A 17,085-nucleotide genomic window follows, 5' to 3' on the forward strand; every position below is an offset into this window, starting at 1 on the left:
ATAATTTTGATTGTGTACGCTTCAAAAAGATTGATTGCATAATTTAAATACCTAATAGGAATGTGCGTGCCGAAACCAAATGCAAAAGGTTTTCTTAAAAAAGAAAATTCCTGGAAGATGGAAAATGGTATCTGAGGCTGATAAAATTGACAAAATCGGGTCTCATGTCGCATATGCATCGCTCAGAGTGTCGGCACCGGAGCTGGTTTTCCGGTGTATGTATGTATTCGCGTTTCGCACCTCTTGTTCTGGATCACGGAGACCGCCGCCAATGGAATGTATCCGCAATTATTGCGTCAGCAGTCGCGGAGCACGTCGCCGGTGATTGGCCAGCTCCGAAGAGCGGGAAATCCCCGTTGAAACCTGCTCTTCCGCGCTGACCGTCCCCGGTTCTCCCGTTGACGTCTTCTGCGTCACGGCGAACTGCTCAACTCCGAGCTTTGTCGGAGACATTCCGACGGCCGGCCGATCAGTATCGTGCTACACGACACCGCGGCGACGTCGCCGCATTCGGAGAGAATCGCGTCTAACTGCCGCCGAATCCGACCGAAACAGTGATGCGATCTCGTTACCACACTTTGTGACACAGACCACGTGAAACAACTGCGCTCGAACGACCCGTGTTGTTTGTACCGCCCGCACGCCTACAGTGAACACCCCGGAGATGGATCCCTTCGATACTTACCATAGAACCGACCTGTCCGAGGTGAGTCGAAATGTTCGGACTAGTGCGAACTCCGGATTCATTGAACACACGGAGAACCACGGACTATTTGAAATTCAAATCATTCGAACGGTTCGAATTTCAAATAAGATGTAATACGTTGTTCAGTGTGCGGTGCCCGCACTCGAACCGTAGTTGACGGACCAAGGTTTCGTCAACGATCGTCCACATTCGACCGAATGTGGTACTCTCTAATGATAGTATTATTTGTACGTCTGGTGAGATTCAACGTCTACAGTATCAAAAGCATTCTATCTAGAGTGCTTGTGCGAATTAATTACCAGTGGGCGCTTTATCAAGATGTATTTCTCAAATCAATTATCTTTCAGACAGTTTCGCATAGATTGCGAATGCTTTATAAACAATGTATATCATATATTTACCGAGTTTAAGGGAGCAACGAATGTTTCTTGTAATTCGACGGCGATTATCTATCACGAGTATCTATCTAGCTTGCAAATGTACACTTTGATCGAAGAGAGTGTTATGTCTTTCCTGTTTATTTACTTGGTCAGCTTAATGTTTTACTTGGCAAACATTACACAGCTTGTACAATAGTTTGCTTTAGTGAGTTACACGTGCTGTCAACGAGTTTTCTTTTTTCATTTGATATCGCGTCACGTGCGTCGTTAGTGCGCTCGCGCTAGCTTCCCAAGAAATCAGCCGTGCCTTGGAAGAATTAAATGATAGAGCGTAACCCGTTCGAATGCAGCTTTCTGGGCAGCTCTCCAAAAAGCTAGAACTTTTGATGTTGTTGAAACAATGTTGTACGGACACGCGTGTTCAGGTTTTAGATAAACGCCTGTAAAGTATCGTACTTGAAAATGTGCATATGCGCATTGCACTCGTCGGAATCGACGATTTACATTTTTATTTCGTAATGTTGCTGTTACGTCAAAACGGTAAACTCACTGTTTAAAAGTGTGCGCTCGAAGTTGAAACATTGAAATACTTTCCGCGACGAAAATAATAAATACGAAAGTAACAGTCGGTAATTGTTTGCGATACTAGGACGTGTACACGCGATTTCATGCAAATTGACTAGAGGCTCGAGGAAACAGAGATAACGGATAGAGGAGCAATGCGCGGTTATTTATTACGAATTGACGATACCTGTTTCGTTGCAGAAACTCTGCTTCTAACCACGACGTAAATACCACTATGTTTTGCGCATTCGAGTGCTGCAGCTTGACTTCGTTTCAGATTTGTTTGTCATATGATACGTTCCGGTTGCAGGTGTATCCGTCGTTCGGCAGCCTCAATGATGATGACGATCATCTTTTGCTGGACATGGACTCTATGGTAACCAGAAAAAGCAACCAGAAGAAGTGCGATTTTGGTAATGTTTGAAATATGCTTCCAACACTTTGTCGACTGCATATCGTTTTATTGAGTTTCTTGGATGCTTACTCGATTTAAATGTAACGAGTTCAGCTCTTCGGGCATACTAATTCGAGTTCAGAATTCAACCTCAGATATTAGAGTTTCAGTGTATATTTTATTTTATTTTATATTATATTATATATGACATGCACATGACAGTGACCTTTCGAAATGTTAAGTACTTTTTAATTTTGCTTGTTCCCTTGTCTATGCGACCAAATTTTCTCATAAATGTTTCGATTTTGTCACGATTATTATTTTAGTTTTGCAATCTGAATGTTGAACAGGTGAGGAAACCAACGAGATCGACGGTACCGGATGGCCGGACAAACCTGTTAGGAACTGGTGTCAGGAGGAGACAATAAATTGGCTGATGTTTGCAGCGTCCACTATTGGTCAACCGTACAGTTCGATTCAGCACAGTCTCGCAGTGCCTGGCAACGAATTAATCACCTTCACGAGAAATGATTTTATCAATCACGATCCTATATATGGGAATCAGCTCTATAATCTACTTCACTCTCAACAACATATCTCGAATTTCCGTACGTAATCGCTACTATCCGAGGCGCTGGTAATCAATGTAGACGAATATTCAAATAATAAAACGTTCGGTCAATCGCAGTATCTTATTTCTTGCGCACCCTTTACAATCGTCGCTGGTACAATGGGTGAGACAAAAGGAAAATGAATGACTTTGATTACAGTGCCATCGTTCGATACCATTCATCCCCATTCCGAAGATGAATACACACGGACCAATTCCAACAATGCCTCAGGTAATGAATTTTTAATCTAAATTTCATGAGAAAGTTACGTCGGCAACATTAGCATATGTACTAAATTCCATATCTTTGTAGATGCGGAATCAGATAACAGTATTGAAGTGTCCACTAAGCGCCCGCCGGGTAGACCAAGGGTATTGAAACCAAAAAAAACTTGTAAGTATCAAAAAAATTTATCATTCTTCTTGTAAAATTTTAATTTTGTGTAAACGTGTTTTTAGCTACCAGTCAGGGAAAACTTTGGGAATTTATTAGGGACTTGTTGCGCAATCGAGAAACGTGTCCTAGCTTAATTTGTTGGGAGGATTATTCGCAGGCGAAATTTCGGTTTGTCAAGAGCGACGAAGTTGCGAAACGGTGGGGCTCTCGCAAAGGAAATACAAAGATGACCTACGAGAAATTAAGCCGCGCCATGAGGTAATTAATAATAAATTAAAGGCTGCGCTCTTCTGAAAACCAGTTACACCAGAATTAGCTGAAATTTTGCAAATACCTCCATTTTACATGAAAACAACGTTTGCGAAAAGAATTTTTGATAACCTTCAGTAAAAATGGAAAATTTTACGAAAAATGGTTTGCCGCTGTCATGTCACCCTCTGCGTTATCGACAGTACTCTGTCGTTTGAATTAATTCGTGGAGACATATTTTAGAATTGGTGACATAATTGACCATTATTCGGAATAAAACACGTATATGACCCGTTACTTTTATGTTTTAGTTATAAAACACGAGCCTCGCTTGATATTATTATTATCATTATTTCGTAATTGGATTAGGTTTTAGGTCATCAAACATTGGTTTTATCAAAAATGAACCTGTTTTCAATATCAAAACAGGAACTTTTCAAGATTGCAAGGAGTGATATTAAAACGATAAAAACAATCTTCGTAAAAATTTGGGCCTTTTTTATGTAAAATGATGATATTTGAAAAATGTCATCTGAATCGAGTACAACCGATTGTTAGAAGTACAGCCTGTTGGTATATGTGGCCACTGTTCGGTATATGTGTAGTGTTATAAATTTCATTTATACGTCAACTATTATTTCAGGTATTACTACAAAAGTAAAATCTTTCTTCCCGTACTCGGTCGAAGATTGGTCTATCAATTCGGGCCCAACGCAAAAGGCTGGCAGACTGACAATCCGAACTTTCGGTACTGATGTATCACTAGGGTAATCGATTACTGAGCGCGAAGAAACAAGAATGCAAACTTGTGATTTGTAAATACTTCTTCCAGTCAGGATAAAATTTTTCAAAGCATTTTCACGTTGGAGCGAAATATTTTTTGACGTTTTGATTAAGAACTTCAAAAGACTAAGAAGAAAAGATCTAGTATTATAGGTGATATATGTTGGCTGTAAATAATAAGAAAACAGTATGAATGAACAAAAATTTCGAGATTTTTCGTATTCGTGTGCGCATGTATTTCGTATGAACCAGTGAAATTGAATTTAGTCGTATAAGATTTTTACAGTTTTATTTAATTTTAAGCTTAATAGATCGTTTACGTATGTAAAAGTATACATATAATCAAGAAAGGCAATAATTCTCGTGACTTACAATCAAATAAATTCCTATTCTTTTTTATATCACGAAGTTTTATTGTATACCTTAATTCTGGAAGCATTGAACATCTTTTAAATCGAGCCCTGACCAAATTGAGACGTCGGGTCAACTTTAAAAGGGACTATATTACGTCGTTTATTTTATCTCTAGAATCTCAAATGATTAAAGAGAAAAAATATCTGAATTTCTGCTTTCGTTTATTAGTATTACAGACTATGGAAGATGGACTATTAGTTTGAATACGTATCGTGTTAATTAACTCTAAGAAGTCGTTGAGAGTCAATAACTGGATACTTATTCTACAATAGCACATGCAAGAACGTTGGCAGAAATATTTTTAAAGTTTATTTCGGACGAATCGATTACCTGTTAAGAGGACCCTAAATAGTTTATTTGTTGTGGTCGGAAAGTCATAGAAGCAAGATAGTCATCAACAATGTCATAATCGATAAACTGTTCTGGACCCTAGGTTTTTTACTGTAAGTTATAAACTTGAGACATGTTCTCGACTTCGATCATAATCACAAGTCCTCGAAGATCTTTCGTATGTCTGCGACAGTTTACTCTACAGTGTAGGACATCACCTTGAAAGGAATTTTTTATTATTAGAAAAATGACACTAAAGAAACAATTTCGCTTTCTTTTTCATTCGCTGTAACTGACCTTCGGTGATGCTAATTGGTTCCTTCAATGAGAATACTGTTTGTTTCCAGTGAGTCGGAGGCGAGTAAGGTCCTGTACTGAAATGAATTGGATTGTCCAAGTCGAAAAAGATATCAAAAAAGCCAACAATTGCGGTCAACGATCCAGTCTTTTTCACTTTCAACTCGAACGATGTCGAGAAATTCATGTACTCCATCGTCACTTCGTACAAATCAAATTTCTGAATTTCAACGGTGTTCGTTATTAATTCGTCGACAGCGCAGACCTCTATGTTTGGTTCGCGGATCACTTCAGTTTTCATGCAGCTCATTTTAAAGCCATATACATTCGACCAATAGTCGATAAGTTCGACATATCTCTCTACAATACAAATGGTTCTATAAAGTTATTATTTTCTTATCAGAAGCACAATTAAATCGTAGTGTAATAAAAACGTTATTTAACGTACTAGTGTCTCCACTTCCCACGACACTAAGTGTACATCTATTAGGCAGGAGTAGCCCACCAGGTGCTAAATAATGATCCCTGGCATATATCACTGTGTCTAACATACATTCGAAAAATAGGAAATAGCCCATCCACTCGGACACGATAACATCTACTTTTTCATTTTCGAGGTTAATGTCCTCAAGACGACCTTTCTTTAAAGTGATAATATCACTTAAATTGTTTTCTCTATAATAGACAGATGAAATATCATGCTTTGAAAATATAAAAGCAGAGTAGAACAGTTTGAATATTTATTTAATATATGAAATATTTTGTATACCTTACTATGTCTATGGCTTGATATATTATATCTGACTGATCAACGCTAATGACTTTACGGCACCCAGTTTTGGCTGCAAACATAGATAAAATGCCAGTCCCACAGCCAACATCTAGTATGACGGAATTACTAAATCTGTGTGTATTCGTTAACAATGCATCACGATAACTTTCTGTTCTTATTTTGTCCTATGGAAGGAATTGTTTCTAGAATTATTAATGTTAGTGTTAAATACAAACACATATGGAGAAGTATACATACCGTTAACATCTTATGATGTATTGCAAAGTGACTATATGCATTGAAATAATTTTCATCGAGGTGGCAACTAAAATTACTATGAGACCTAATACTATTGCTACTATTGTTTTTATCAAAATCATCATCCATAATCAGTTTCTGTACTTGTTCTGTCATCTCATCGATTTGCTAAATAATAATATGATCAATAAAATTATTCTTATCTGTGCTTCCAAAAAGCAGACACACCCAATTTGGCTGAAATTTTGCAAATAACTTCATTTTACATAAAAACGATCGCTGTTAGAAGTATTTTCCGCGACTCGAAGTTTAAGGCCTAAAATTTAGTAAAGAATGTTTCACCATTCTAGCAAACATTGCTTTCATGTAAAATAAAGCTATTTGCAAAATTTCAGTCAATTTGGATGTGACTGATTTTCTGAAGTTACGCCTTGCTCTTTTAATATTAAATATAGTATATTGTATTGTAGCTGTATGCATACCTGTTTAGTCAAGTAACATGCCATTTCACGTTGCTCCAACTCTGCACGCAATACCTGTATTGTTCTCTGCAATTCAGCAAAATGAGCTTCTGACAATGTAACACAACCATTCTCTGAGTTTACTGTATATGCAATAGGTTTTGTTGTTTTCTCTTCCAAGTCGTCAATGTCTTTAAGAAAATAAAAAATGAAACAATTTACAAGTTTGAGGAAAGTAAATCTTCAATGAACTATTGGACTTGAGGCATACCAAACATCAACCAAGGATCATACTCAATAATAGGCATTAAATATTTGTCATTTTCCCATGTTTTAATATTCAATGCATTCAATTGATCAGGAGAAACATTCTTTTGCCTGATAAAATTAATCAGTTTGATATATGAATAAGTATCCAGAGAATGTCTGGTTACAAAATTTTTCAAATCAAATTTATGTGATTTCATGAGGTGTTCCAATGCCTCTGTGAAGTTACTTGTACCCTCATTACAAAAAAGACATGGTATGGTCTCAAAAATTTCATTGACTTCATCCCAGTCATCTCCACTGTCATCGTCACTGGTTCCATCCATAGCAGATTCCACATCAGTCTTTGTTGAAGCAGCTGAAAACCAAAAGGAATAGTACTAACACTATAATTATTACTAGAATGGTAAAATTGAAATAAAAAGTCAATAATTGAATCCTTTTAGTTCAACCTTGCTCAGAATTACATAATTTATTTTCAAATGCTACTAAGATGTTTTGTAGTTGGTATGAAAAGAATTTATACAGTACCAATTTAAACTAAAACTTTGTATACCTATATAAACAAAAAATTTTAAAGTAAAAGATGACTAATAAATATTCTTCGATATTTGTAGAATAGATTTACTGTAAACAACATTTGATTTCTATCAACACTTACATAAGTATCACCAGAAACAGGCAAATGTGCAGAAACAGACGTGTTGAAAATATTCGTACAGTCTAATACAGAATAAAGAAACTATAAAAATAATCTAAATATTTAATGTTTCCTTGTTGTTTAATCACTTTTTCACACCTTGTTCTTTACTCTTTTATCTCCTTGATTTGTTGTCCTGTGTGGACTTGTTTCATAATACATTGACTCAGCTTGTTTTGATTCGTTTCATATGTTCACTCGGCCTGTTCTTATGAACTGCATGGCTTGCATACATGCTGTTTCAGAAATATTCAACTTTTCAGCAAGCTTTTTACCTATGATAACGATCTAATTATTTTATAGGACTTATAGTGGTTTCTGTGTAACTCATCAACAAAAAAAAATGAAGACGCTGCCACAGCCACCAGACATTGGTCCCATTGATTATAGGATTATCTGAAGAACAAGTTTGCAATCATAATATTACATCTAAAGAAAGTTTAAAAGCTACTTTGATAAAAGAATGGAGTAAAGTACAGCCTGCTGCAATATCTTAGTACATTTTATACCAACTGTGAATTAAAAAAGGCAAAATCATAAAATTAAAAAATAATTCCACAAATTATTAAAACATTAAATATTTAATTTATTTTTTTAGTTTTTCCATTCTTTATTGGATTATACAAATATATCCTATGTGTCTATTTCTGCACATTTATCTGTTTTTGTTGATATTTATATAAATGTTAACAGAAATCAAATTTCATTTACACTAAATCTATTCTATAAATATCCTCTTATAATTTTTTATCAATATGGATATATAGTCGACCTACCTAAAATATGGTACTTTGGGAACACAGTTTTAGATATAACAAGGTATGAAAATTACAACAATACTTTTACAACATGGTATTCTTATAATATGATTCTTTTCTAACACAGCTCATATTGATAGCAGAAATGTTTCCATCATGTCACTACATATAGTAATGCATAGCTTGTTTTTACATTGACTTACATTCAAATATGTATTAATATAATTATTAAGTAAAAGAACATTCGATAAGGATCTTCAATCCATGAAAAGAGAAATGATCAACTATCTAGTAATTTCAGAAGACAGTGATGATAATTATTATAGTATCTGACAAATCCTCAGCATTTCTGAAATTTATATTTTCTAATTTTACAAAAATGTACAATGTTTGTTTTTGTTGTATGAAATCATTAAAAATAATTTGAATACACTTTGGATTTCCATTGTTTTAGAATTTCTTGCAACCTTAAATTAGCAGTGATATTATATTAAATTAACTCTATATTACTACAATAATAGTGACTTGAAATCAAATTGACTATGTATCTATAATGATGACTCGAAGTCAAATTGACTCTGTATCAATAGTGGTGACTTAAAGTTAAATTGACTCCATATCACTTAATGATGACTTGATGTCAAATTGATTCTGTATCGCTAGTAGTACTACTATTGACGGATCAGTTTGACATCAAGTTACCATTATTGATAGGGAGTTTATTTGACATAAAATCATCATTATTAATATGGAGTCAATCTAGTATCAAGTCATCATTATTGATATGGAGTTAATTTGAAGTCACGTTATTACTAGTGATATTAAAATAGTATTTGAAGAGCATAGTTTCGCTATAACACGAAATGCATTCTCTCGATTTATTTCGTTTTTAGGTTTCTTTTAACACGATTTCGATATAACATGACACTCCGAGAATACGCTTTCAACATAGCACAGACCGGATTTCCCTGACTTGTATTATTTCTAGATTTCTTTTCGATACAACACGGGACGAATCTAACGTGTTGTAGGAAAGCCGACTGTAAGTAATCTCCAATATGAAGATGACATATGATCAAATGTACAGATACTAATTGCTAATTGTCTATTTGGTAAAAATGTTTTATCGTGAATTAACAAAAATTTAATCAATACCTTCTTCTGTCATTTTGCGATTAATTGCTTTTTTCATACAACTCATTCGTGCACGTGCAGATGTATAGACGAAGCCAGACTTATTTATTGTTTAAAACAATATCCCGAATTACACTGCAATAGTAGCCAACAATACCCTATCGTGTGTAGATGGCCCGGTACAAACTAGAATTTAATATTTATTGATTCCATTCGTACTCAAGAGCTCTTCACTGCTCTTCACTACAGAGGATCTTTAAAGAGACGAAACACTTCGGAGTCTGCCGCACACATTTCTAACTTTCTAAGTAGGAATTGATTCTTTTGGTTAAAAGATCGATCATTTGAATCGATTCTTCAGTATACGATTTTCCACAGAATCGATTCTTTGATGTAAGAATCAAAAAACGATTTTTTGTTTTAATTGTCACTAATAGAAGGCCCAATCAAACTGCTTGATGTGTTGGTTCTTTTGGTTTCCTACACAATTCTTTTATATTCATAGGTATATCTATATATTGATGTGACCTTAGAACATATATATGTATATAACATTACTATACATTTTTAAAAAATACATATATGTATGCTCTAAATTTCTTTTATGAAATATGTATGTACATATATTTCATATCAATCATTAGGTTACGTTTTTAGAAGAATCGATTCTTACAATTTGATTCTGAATGGACTCGAGAATCGATTTTTTCAGGTGAATCAAATATCTATATTCCTAAGCGGTACTGCAGTGAATATAGCTGTGTAGTAATGTACAGTATCGATAGTTAAATATAGGACTAAAATGAGTACATATTTTAAAATTGTTTACATGTATTAATGCGCCGAGATTGTTTAATAAAACATTTTGTTTCATTTTTTATAGTCATAATTATGATATATACCTAGTTTATCATCCATCCTACTATTGCTGATAATTCATAGTGTAAATAACAAGAAAGTAATGTAATATTTTGGTATTTACATAATTACTTTGTTCATAGGTATGTATATTTAATATAAGAATAAAGAAATAATAAGTTTAGGAAAATATATTGCAATATTAGGCTAATTTATAGTATATGTAATATATGAAGTACATTTATGAAAACAGAAATTTGGTCTCTACATAAGGTTACTGTATATCTTGCTTCACAAAATTTCTCTTTTTTTCAATGAAAGCATCAAAACAAAAACAAAACAATATCTTTTAAATATATGGAATGTATTAAAAGTGATTTTAAAGAATATATTAAAAGTGTATTAAAAGAATGTATATCAATTTTCGATTCACATAACTGTTAACGAATAATGAAATGGGATGTTTTATCTTTGTAATTTATCGACAATTAAGGAAGATATTTATGTTTATTCTAGCTTCTTCTGATTACCATATACTGCAGTAAAAGTCTGAAACAGAAATGAAGAAATATTTTTGTATATGTATTTGAAATACTGATGATATGTAACGATCATCTATTAAATGTTACATTTAATAGAAGTTTAAATTCATACATTTGTAGAAGTGGAGGATTTGCTGCTAAAATATAATATATATATAAAATATATAAAATACAAAAAAGACATTTACAGTGCTCAGTGGTAAATTGATGTTCAGAAAATGTATTTTCCTCCAGAAATATGGGAACATATATTTTTATATGTTGATGCAGTGACGCTTACGAATTTAAAACTTGTATGTAATTCCTGGAATGAAATCATCAATAAGATGTTGAAGGTATATTATACACCTTATACATGTGCATGAATTTCATTTTGAAATGAAAGAATTGTTTATAAGTTTATAATTGTAATTTCTAACTATCAACCACAGAAAAATAACCACTGGTTCAAAGCTTGTGAAAGAGATATACCAGAATATTTATGGAGCACTTTCTGTGAGTCATTGAATCCTACAAGGTATTACACTGAATTCCATGAGAAATGTGATTCTGAAATGTGGATGGCATTATACAAACTATGGATTACATGCAAAAATGTAATGAGATGGAATTTAGATGCTAAATTCATTGAACCATTAAGAGCAGACAATAGCACAGAACAGATTACCTGCATTGGAACATCAGGTAGTATAGTTAGATTAAAAAATATCAGATTACGATTAACATTGAAGTGCTGATGTATATCGTATAATGTCCAAGTGACTTCATATCGTTGATGGTAGCATTACTGATACAGAGTTAATTTGACATTATTGATGGGGAGTTTACTTGATATTAAGTCACCACTATATATGTTACCACTAGCGCTATTAAAACAGTGGTTACCACTTCAAGATTAATTTTAAATACTTCTATACAGGAAACCTAATGGCTGTGGGATCTAGTGAAGGTTACATTTATTTTTACGATATTTGTGATATACATAAAGGAGCATTTTATGTAGTTGATCATTTGGAATGTGTGCAGAGCATACAATTTATTAGAGATGGTATTTACATATTGTAACAATTAATTTTAATATAGATTCTTAACTAGCACTATTTATTTTCTAGAAACGTGTACCGTTTGTGTATGTCGTTCTCCAAACAACCACATAAGTATGTGGGATGTCACAGAAAAAATGTTGATTGAAAAAAAAAGGGGGGAGCTGATTTGGTATGGTTTCAATAATATAAAGTACAAACAAAATAACATAACTATTCCAATTGTTATTAAGTAATAAATGTTTAATAGTACAAGTTACAGTTATTGTTATACTGCTGTCCGTAATATGATAATTGTCGAAGGGCCAATACCTAAAACAATATATGAATTTAATACAACTAAAGTTATTGCTATTGGTGCAGATAATGATAAGGTAGTAGTTTCAGTATTATTCGACAGATTGTTAAGTCAATTCAATAAATTTAAATAATAAAATGTCATAATTAAGGTACACCTTTACACACGGGAGCATTTTGTGCATTTAAATTTGGATGGTGGAAGTAAGAAGTATGTAACTTGGACTCTTGCTGAACCGCCAAACACAAGAATTCGTCGTTTTTATATATTTAAACCGGATAGGGTTGTCTGCATCGCAGGTAATTATAGTTTCAGCAGTTCTCAATTCTGTAATATATAATTGATGAATATTTTCTATGATTTTAGAGAATGGTTATCTAGGATTTTTAGTGAAAGGCGAGGAATGGGAAATGCACAATTTACTTCCGATTCTACATGCCACTCCGACCACGGTTTTAGTATATGGTCATGTACTTTTCGTAGGCGTAGATTCTGGTAATATATTGTACATTATGCCAGCTTTAGTATCTCAAGAACATTGCTGATTGTACTAAATAGTAATCATAATTTTCAGGAAATGTCCATGCATTTTATATAGATGACTTCGAAGCAATTAACTTCAATACCATTGATTCTAAGCAATTGACCCTTGAATACACAGCTGTTGTGTCATTGAATATACTCGCACATATCGAATCCTATTTAATAGTTTCTTATACAAAAAAAGTCTACTTAGTTCAATTAAATTAACATGTAGTTTTTATTTCTAAATATTGGTGAAGGAATTGTTTCCTTTGGCAGGGGAATAAACTATATATCTATGTAAACATTCATAACATACTTATTAGAAAAATTTATTTTACAAAATTATAATTTAATATTTAAATTACTGGAATAATTGTCTTTACACTTTATAATTCTGTGCAGTTCCAGTACCATATATAGAATCCCACTCAACATAAGTCGTTAGACTGGATTCCGATACACTAGGACGTACGTAAATCAGTGCCTCCTTGAAATCGTCGACTGTTATATGTCTGACATCCTCTTTTTTAATATTCTCCAACTGACTAAATGGGATACTCCTTATTGGTCCCATACTAGCTTCTTTGCACAAATTGCACATATCCGCCCCCGAATATCCCTGTGATTGTTCAGCTATGTGATTAATTTCTTCTTCTGTAAGATTATGTGGAATTGTTATCAATAAGTTATTTATAATTTGTTTACGAGCTTCGAATTCTGGTAAGGGAACGTAGAGGCGTTTAACGAGTCTTCTACGTGCTGCCTCGTCTAGCTCGTGAGGTCTGTTCGTTGCTCCCACAATTAAAATACGATCTTCCTCTGCGGTGGCGGCTCCATCCAGTTGTACTAAAAACTCAGTTTTCAGTCTCCTAGAGCTTTCGTGTTCAGTCTCAGATCTTTGTGTGAGCAAGGAGTCAATCTCGTCTACAAAAATAACCGCTGGTTGATAAACTCTGGCAACAGCGAATAATGCCCTGACCATTTTTTCTCCTTCTCCTATCCACTTAGAGGTCAACGAGCTTGCAGAAATCGAAAAAAACGTTGATTTACTTTGAGCTGCTATGCACTTGCCTATAAGTGTCTTACCAGTACCTGGGGGACCAAATAATAAAATTCCTTTAGGAGGTCTTCTTAAACCAGTAAAAATATCAGGTCTCAACATAGGATACACAACTACTTCCTTGATAATCTTTTTTGCATATTGTAATCCAGCAATATCATCCCAAGAAACTGTTGTTTTGCAGTCCATTATCTCATTCTTTATCAGCTCTATCATTTTTGGTTCAATGTTCTTTAATCTTTCATCCTCTACTTCCATTGTTTCAGTGTCATTGTTGTACATGTTATCAGGGGCTTGAGCTTTTTCTTTCTCTTTCCTGAAAGGACATACAAATCGAGAATTGACAGATGCTTTACCACCTAGTGTCTTTTTCTGTCCTGGTTTGTTAGCTTTCATCTGTTGTACTGTTAATTCATCTCTAGCCGTCTTGAAGGAGTTTGTTTTCGGTTTAGATGCTTCAGAATCTTCTTTAGCATTTTGAATAAAAACTTGTGATTTTGATTTTACATTATTTTTAGAAGTATTTGGTGCTTCATGATTATTTTTATGTGCATTATAAGAATTCTCTCTTACAAACTTGGCAGGTCGTTGGTGGGATGCAAAGCGTTGGTGTTCTTGACTTGTTAAAGTAGCTTTTATAGATTCATGTTTTTTGTAACTTACATAAGTGTTGCTACTTTCTTCTATAGAGTTACTTGATGCAGATGAGAAGGAAGATCGTTCTATTTCATTTAAAGTATTACTTTCTGACCTCTCTTTGGTGCCTATATTTATACCAGGACTAAGATTAAGTTTAGTTTGTGCACTAACTTTCCTACTTCGTACTAAGAATTCTTTATTTTTCCAAGTATTTATAATATTTTCAATATGCTTATCGTTGACTACCCTTTTTTTACATGGCAGTGTATTGTCAGGTTGGCAAGGTAAAGACTTTACAAAATTCAATGCTGTTTCTGTATCAGTTAATCCAGTCTTCCATTTCTGTGGATTATTGTTGATTTTTGGAATTTGAGCTTTGAACTGTTTCCAATAATTGTTAACTCCATTTTTATTTTCCATTAAACTTTGATAATCTTTTAAGCTTCTTCGAAGTAAACATATTGCCATGTCCTCTGATTCACTGTAATGCCCAATATGTTATTATGTTAACTATCAAGTGGTGATTACTGTTTTAATATCATTAGTAATAACATGTCATTAAATTGACTTCTTATTAATAATAGTGACTTGATGTCAAATTGACTTCATATCAGTAATGGTGATATATATAAAATTTCTGTGTACATAATGTGTGTGTGTTTCTGTATATAAACATTTACAATACTTATGCAGAGTTAATTTAACATCTCATTACCAGTAGCAATACAGAATCAATTTGATGTCGAGTCACCATTAATTGCTACAGAACCAATTTAACTTTAAATTACCACTATCGATACAGAGTCAATTTGACTTCAGGTCACCATTATTTCTACTATTGATGATACATCTACTAATGATACATAGTCAATTTGATGTACATCACTACTAATGCAAAAAGTCAGTTTGAGGTACGTTACCACTCTGAGGTTAATATTATAACGTTTATTATATTGTTACAATGGTTAAAAACTTACAATTGTTTTGCGGTGAAATATTTTGTGGCAAGACATCTACGTTCAAGATCTGCAAATTCTGTGTCATCTTTCTCGGCTTGAGAAAATTTTAAAATATGATATGCCGCTAAAAAGTTGTTTTTCTCTTTATTAACTGTTGTTTCGGATGTAGCCATAACCTCGAAAAAGATTTCGGAATTTGCCAACTAAAAACCTTTACCTACATCAAGAATATGGTTGTATACATATAACATCGCATAATTTATTCATAAAGTTTAAATATTCGTACCTGTATCATGTATTTGTATCTATGTATATAAGTAATTAATCAATCAGATTTAAATTTAAAGTCTTCAAAAATGGGCTCTTTTGTTCCTTACTTCACTACCTTACGGTTTGATATTTTATAACAGATACAGACGAGTTTAGTAAACCATCGAGAGAGACAGAATGGAACCAGCTGGTTTTATGCGTGAATGTCCACACAGACGAGAGACCTAGGTTGTCTCGTTTTACCGTGCTTGCGGTCTCACTCTTTTCGCGCATCCGTACCCTTGGACGCTCCATCTGATACACGCGGCGCGATATCCGTCTTGTACTTTTCGCCCCGCAGGATTCTCAACACAGTCCAGCGTAATTTGCCAACGTCTTAAAAGGACGATTATTTCTTTAGTTATTAAAATTTTGGAGAACCCGTAAGTTATACGATTTTGTTAAATCAGCTATCCCAGTACTTGTTAATTGCAACAGACTCAATGCTCTACTTTATGAGGAGTTTCGAAAACAACGAATAATTTCGCAATTTTATACGATTTTTACTTTCCAAAATTTGAAAAACAAAGTTGAAATTTATATTCGTATTTTCTTAGAAAGTCTATATATTTCATTTAGTATAATTACCTACAAAAATTTTCAAACTTAAAGATTTAGAGAATTACAGTTAAGAAATATTGAAAATTGTAACAATTTACCGGCAAAAAAGAGTTAAAAGCTACATGAAACAATTCTAAAACGTCTAATAGAAATTCTGATCTGCAATCTACAACGAAACTAGGCTGTGTTTGTACATAGAAAATTGTATTTTATTCGGACATCGACATTCTCACTTCTGGAGCGAATAAGGACGAACATTCCCGCTTGCATGAATTTAATGTTATTATTAATTAGAGGAGCCTGAGGAACACATGAGATTGTTGTTGCTTCTGTGGTTCACAAATTTAATCTCAAAAAATGAAGCACTGTTCGATATCCATACAGCGCCAATTGGTGCAGTGACAAAACGATCAAACAGTTAGTCAAATTCGATTGTTGGTAATTCGGCGAACAGTTTGAGCGTTTTGTCTTAATACTAATCACTTATTTCCATACTCTCGTATATAATATACAGAGTGACCCAAAAATGTCTCGCATTACGGAAATGTGGGGTAGCTTGTTGACGAGTTATTAATGAAAAACACCGATCAAGGAGACACAATGGCGCGAAACACAACGTGGTCAATCGATCGAGTGCCATGTGCTCCTACCACTGAGTTTGACAGCTGAAGGGGGACTCTGTGCCGCGTTCAAATTAATGAACAAGTCCCGGAACATGAACTTTCGATATTTTTTTTACCACGTGGCAGTGATAATTTTAAGAAAAACGCTGTTCATACATTGTACGAGGTCAATGCATTATCCTCCAGCACACATT

The 17,085-nt window shown here is 33.8% G+C and overlaps 4 protein-coding genes across 10 annotated transcripts; 2 read left to right on the forward strand and 2 right to left on the reverse strand.

Moving 5' to 3' along the window:
• The first annotated feature begins 341 nt into the window (after window positions 1-341).
• Window positions 342-4,482, forward strand: LOC117220336 (ETS-related transcription factor Elf-5). Of its 2 annotated transcripts, none has more exons than XM_033470200.2 (7): window positions 342-706; window positions 1,961-2,063; window positions 2,395-2,652; window positions 2,815-2,886; window positions 2,968-3,048; window positions 3,114-3,309; window positions 3,944-4,482. In XM_033470200.2, the coding sequence occupies exons 1-7, from the start codon at window positions 665-667 to the stop codon at window positions 4,053-4,055; spliced, it is 864 nt and encodes a 287-aa protein (XP_033326091.1). In that variant the 5' UTR covers window positions 342-664; the 3' UTR covers window positions 4,056-4,482. The 2 variants fall into 2 exon arrangements, with proteins under 2 accessions (XP_033326091.1, XP_033326092.1); XM_033470201.2 differs by lacking the exon at window positions 342-706 and adding an exon at window positions 801-1,873.
• Window positions 4,356-9,977, reverse strand: Art3 (arginine methyltransferase 3). Of its 2 annotated transcripts, none has more exons than XM_076526853.1 (8): window positions 9,496-9,977; window positions 6,887-7,240; window positions 6,637-6,806; window positions 6,155-6,322; window positions 5,894-6,081; window positions 5,573-5,799; window positions 5,125-5,484; window positions 4,356-5,045 (listed from the first exon to the last, which is right to left on the reverse strand). In XM_076526853.1, the coding sequence occupies exons 1-8, from the start codon at window positions 9,539-9,541 to the stop codon at window positions 4,936-4,938; spliced, it is 1,623 nt and encodes a 540-aa protein (XP_076382968.1). In that variant the 5' UTR covers window positions 9,542-9,977; the 3' UTR covers window positions 4,356-4,935. The 2 variants fall into 2 exon arrangements, with proteins under 2 accessions (XP_076382968.1, XP_076382969.1); XM_076526854.1 differs by lacking the exon at window positions 9,496-9,977 and adding an exon at window positions 7,544-7,902.
• Window positions 9,978-10,242: 265 nt separating this feature from the next.
• LOC117220344 (uncharacterized) lies at window positions 10,243-13,113 on the forward strand. Of its 4 annotated transcripts, XM_076526856.1 has the most exons (10): window positions 10,264-10,280; window positions 10,358-10,475; window positions 10,849-11,209; window positions 11,306-11,558; window positions 11,794-11,922; window positions 11,987-12,089; window positions 12,168-12,291; window positions 12,367-12,514; window positions 12,582-12,710; window positions 12,790-13,113. In XM_076526856.1, exons 3-10 carry the CDS (start codon window positions 11,093-11,095, stop codon window positions 12,963-12,965), a joined length of 1,179 nt encoding a protein of 392 aa, XP_076382971.1. In that variant the 5' UTR covers window positions 10,264-10,280; window positions 10,358-10,475; window positions 10,849-11,092; the 3' UTR covers window positions 12,966-13,113. The 4 variants fall into 4 exon arrangements, with proteins under 4 accessions (XP_076382972.1, XP_076382973.1, XP_076382974.1 ...); XM_076526857.1 differs by having other exon boundaries at window positions 10,243-10,475; window positions 11,794-11,823; XM_076526858.1 differs by having other exon boundaries at window positions 10,244-10,475; window positions 11,109-11,209.
• Window positions 12,123-15,959, reverse strand: LOC117220343 (fidgetin-like protein 1). 2 transcript variants are annotated; one of them, XM_033470216.2, is made up of 4 exons: window positions 15,685-15,959; window positions 15,417-15,615; window positions 13,124-14,920; window positions 12,123-12,542 (listed from the first exon to the last, which is right to left on the reverse strand). In XM_033470216.2, exons 2-4 carry the CDS (start codon window positions 15,569-15,571, stop codon window positions 12,527-12,529), a joined length of 1,968 nt encoding a protein of 655 aa, XP_033326107.2. In that variant the 5' UTR covers window positions 15,572-15,615; window positions 15,685-15,959; the 3' UTR covers window positions 12,123-12,526. The 2 variants fall into 2 exon arrangements, with proteins under 2 accessions (XP_033326107.2, XP_076382967.1); XM_076526852.1 differs by lacking the exon at window positions 12,123-12,542 and having other exon boundaries at window positions 13,182-13,359; window positions 13,446-14,920.
• Window positions 15,960-17,085: the final 1,126 nt, after the last annotated feature.

This window comes from Megalopta genalis, chromosome 16, assembly GCF_051020955.1.
Source record: "Megalopta genalis isolate 19385.01 chromosome 16, iyMegGena1_principal, whole genome shotgun sequence".
Lineage (NCBI taxonomy): Eukaryota > Metazoa > Arthropoda > Insecta > Hymenoptera > Halictidae > Megalopta > Megalopta genalis.